The sequence below is a fragment of the Solanum verrucosum genome, unplaced genomic scaffold, assembly GCF_900185275.1.
Source record: "Solanum verrucosum unplaced genomic scaffold, falcon-dt-bn FXZP01000062.1, whole genome shotgun sequence".
Classification (NCBI taxonomy): Eukaryota; Viridiplantae; Streptophyta; class Magnoliopsida; order Solanales; family Solanaceae; genus Solanum; species Solanum verrucosum.
The window spans coordinates 5,932,561-5,935,219 of NW_026020477.1; the positions used below are offsets into that span (position 1 = coordinate 5,932,561).

At 35.1% G+C, this 2,659-nt stretch overlaps 1 protein-coding gene across 1 annotated transcript; it reads left to right on the forward strand.

Moving 5' to 3' along the window:
- The first annotated feature begins 1,112 nt into the window (after positions 1-1,112).
- LOC125809347 (protein WHAT'S THIS FACTOR 9, mitochondrial) lies at positions 1,113-2,659 on the forward strand. Its single transcript, XM_049489005.1, has 2 exons — positions 1,113-2,373; positions 2,498-2,659. The coding sequence occupies exon 1, from the start codon at positions 1,113-1,115 to the stop codon at positions 2,355-2,357; it is 1,245 nt and encodes a 414-aa protein (XP_049344962.1). The 3' UTR covers positions 2,358-2,373; positions 2,498-2,659.

Sequence of the window (2,659 nt, forward strand, 5' to 3'; positions counted from 1 at the left end):
ATTAGGTAAAATATCAAAAAAAAAAAAGAAGATAAATATGAATGATGGTCATAGAGAGGTGTCATATCACCAATTCTATATCTAGCTTTATTATATATATCATTAATTATTTTTTTCTTATTAATATTAAAAATACATTAACCTAAATTTGAAATATTTTAATTAATTTATGTGTTATTATACTAAAAACATATTTAGGGAGTTTTTATTTATAAGAAAAATAAAATGCTAATTTGTGTAAGAATAAAATATATGATACTATATATTACTCATAAATAAGGGCTATGCAGTGTTTCCAAAAACGTTCTTGGGGCGAGTCTCGAGGTGGGACGTACCAAAAATGTTTCAGGGCGTAAATTAAAGACGTAGATTCATAAGGTGTAAATTTTAAAATTTGAGGCGTAAGCTTCGAGCATAAAAACGTAAGTCATGGGTGTAAAATTGTAGGCCCAGACGTTTTTAGTTTTTTTTTTTTTTACCTTTTTTGCTTTAAATCATATTTTTTATTATTGGTGCAATGATATTCTCAAATAGTAATTATAATACCTTTTTTTGTCATTATTTATTATTAATACTTATGTCAAATAAATATAATTTCTATATATTATAGGTTATTTATAAAAAAATTATTTGTAAAATCGTTGAAAAGTCTACTTTTGTTTATTTTATTAGTAATAAAATTATAAAATTAAATATACATGAGATTACGTCCTATAAATTCATGTGACTTACGCCCGGTGTCTCGGGGCTTACGTCTCGCCCTATACAGTAGAAAACGCCTAGTCTTTTTAAACACCTGGGGCTATGTATATTGTAATAAATACATTATAAGTCGTCTTCCCCAATTTCAAAAATTAAGGAGCCATTGAAGCCCTTCCCCAACTGCTGCAACTCCGTCGCTCTGCTACCTGAAATCCACCTACTATTTCCAGTGCCCAGAGCCAAATCGGTACTCCCTTTCATTCATTCATTCTAGTTTGGAGAAGAAATTTTAATCTAGAATGTTCCATACATATTATTTTTTGGTTTTCTATTCGATGTCTGGTAACCACATTGGAGTAGACTAAATCCGATTCGATATTTATATTCTAATAATAGCTTTAAGCTGAAAAATGCTGAGGATTTTAGTAAAAGAAGGTTCCACTATTTCCATATTGAATTTCCATCAGAAGCGTACTCTTGTCAATGTAAAGCTTAAATGGGTTAAAGATAGTGTCTTGGATTCTGTGGTAGCTGGAGGTACACAACTCAAGGCTGGAACTACACTAGTTTCCATCATTACCTCACAATCCACTTCTGGTATTCCTATTTACCATCTCCAAAGAAAGCATAGGCAGCTTGGACTCCCTCATGACTTGAAAGTTTCCACTTTCCTTAGGCGATACCCGAATATTTTTCAGGAGTTTTTTTGTAGTGATAGTGCTGGTTCTCCTGTTCCGTGGTTCAAATTAACTCCTGAGACTTTAGAATTTCATCATGAGCAAGTTGACGTTTTCCGCCAGTGCAGCACAGATATTGTTAATAGGTTGAGAAAGGTTTTGATGATGACCAATAAGAGGATGCTTCCTCTTCAGACAATTGATCAGCTAAAATGGGATTTAGGCTTGCCACATGATTGCGCTAGTTCATTGATTATAAAATATCCTAAGCTGTTTAGTTTGGTGGACCTTCCTGATGGTCGTGTCGGTCTGAGGCTTTTAGCATGGGATCACAAATTAGCTGTTTCCCATTTGGAGGAGAATTCTGCAAAGGAAAATGGGACCTTGATGTTTCCTATTGGATTTACCAGGGGTTTTGGGTTAAAGAGAAAATGTATGAAATGGTTGGAGGAATGGCAAAAGCTGCCTTATACTTCTCCTTATGTAGATGCTTCTCATTTGGACCCAAGGACAGATGTGTCAGAGAAGAGGATAGTTGGAGTCTTTCATGAGCTTTTGAACCTCACCTTACAAAAGAAAACAGAGAGGAGCAATGTTAGCAATCTTCGTAAGCCATTGGAATTGCCTCAGAAGTTCACAAAGGTCTTTGAGCGGCATCCGGGGATATTTTACATTTCTATGAAGGGTGGCACGCAGACAATCGTCCTTAGAGAGGCTTATGAGCGCAATCAACTGATTGAGAAGCATCCCCTTGTTCATATAAGGGAGAAATTCGCAAACATGATGACACTAGGTTTTCTAGATCGTAGTAGAGGGCTATATAAAGACAATAACCAAGGTCCAGAAGAAGAGGAGTCACTGACAAGTAGTTTTGTTGGTGAGACCTGTGGAACTAGATATTACTCTGATATAGTCTCAGATTCAGGTATGGGTTTAGAAGATGAAGCAAAGAAGATAAAGGTCCTTCAACAATGTTGAAGTTATAAGCTGAGAGGTGATTGGACTGACTACTTGAGGCACTTAGAAACATGTGGAAGTAGATTGCATATGCTCTTAGTATATGAATAACATTAGATAGAGGTCCTTTAAGAAGTACTGTTGAAGATAAAAGCTGAGAGGTGATTGGACTGACTACTTGAGGCTCTTAGAAACATGTGGAAGTAGATTGCATATGCTCTTAGTATATGAATAACATTAGATAGAGGTCCTTTAAGAAGTACTGTTGAAGATAAAAGCTGAGAGGTGATTAGCTGTAACTTTGAGATTCTCATTCTTCATCT

Excerpts from the sequence above, each read along its gene's own strand:
- LOC125809347 (XM_049489005.1), top strand. The coding sequence starts at position 1,113 with ATGCTGAGGATTTTAGTAAAAGAAGGTTCCACTATTTCCATATTGAAT.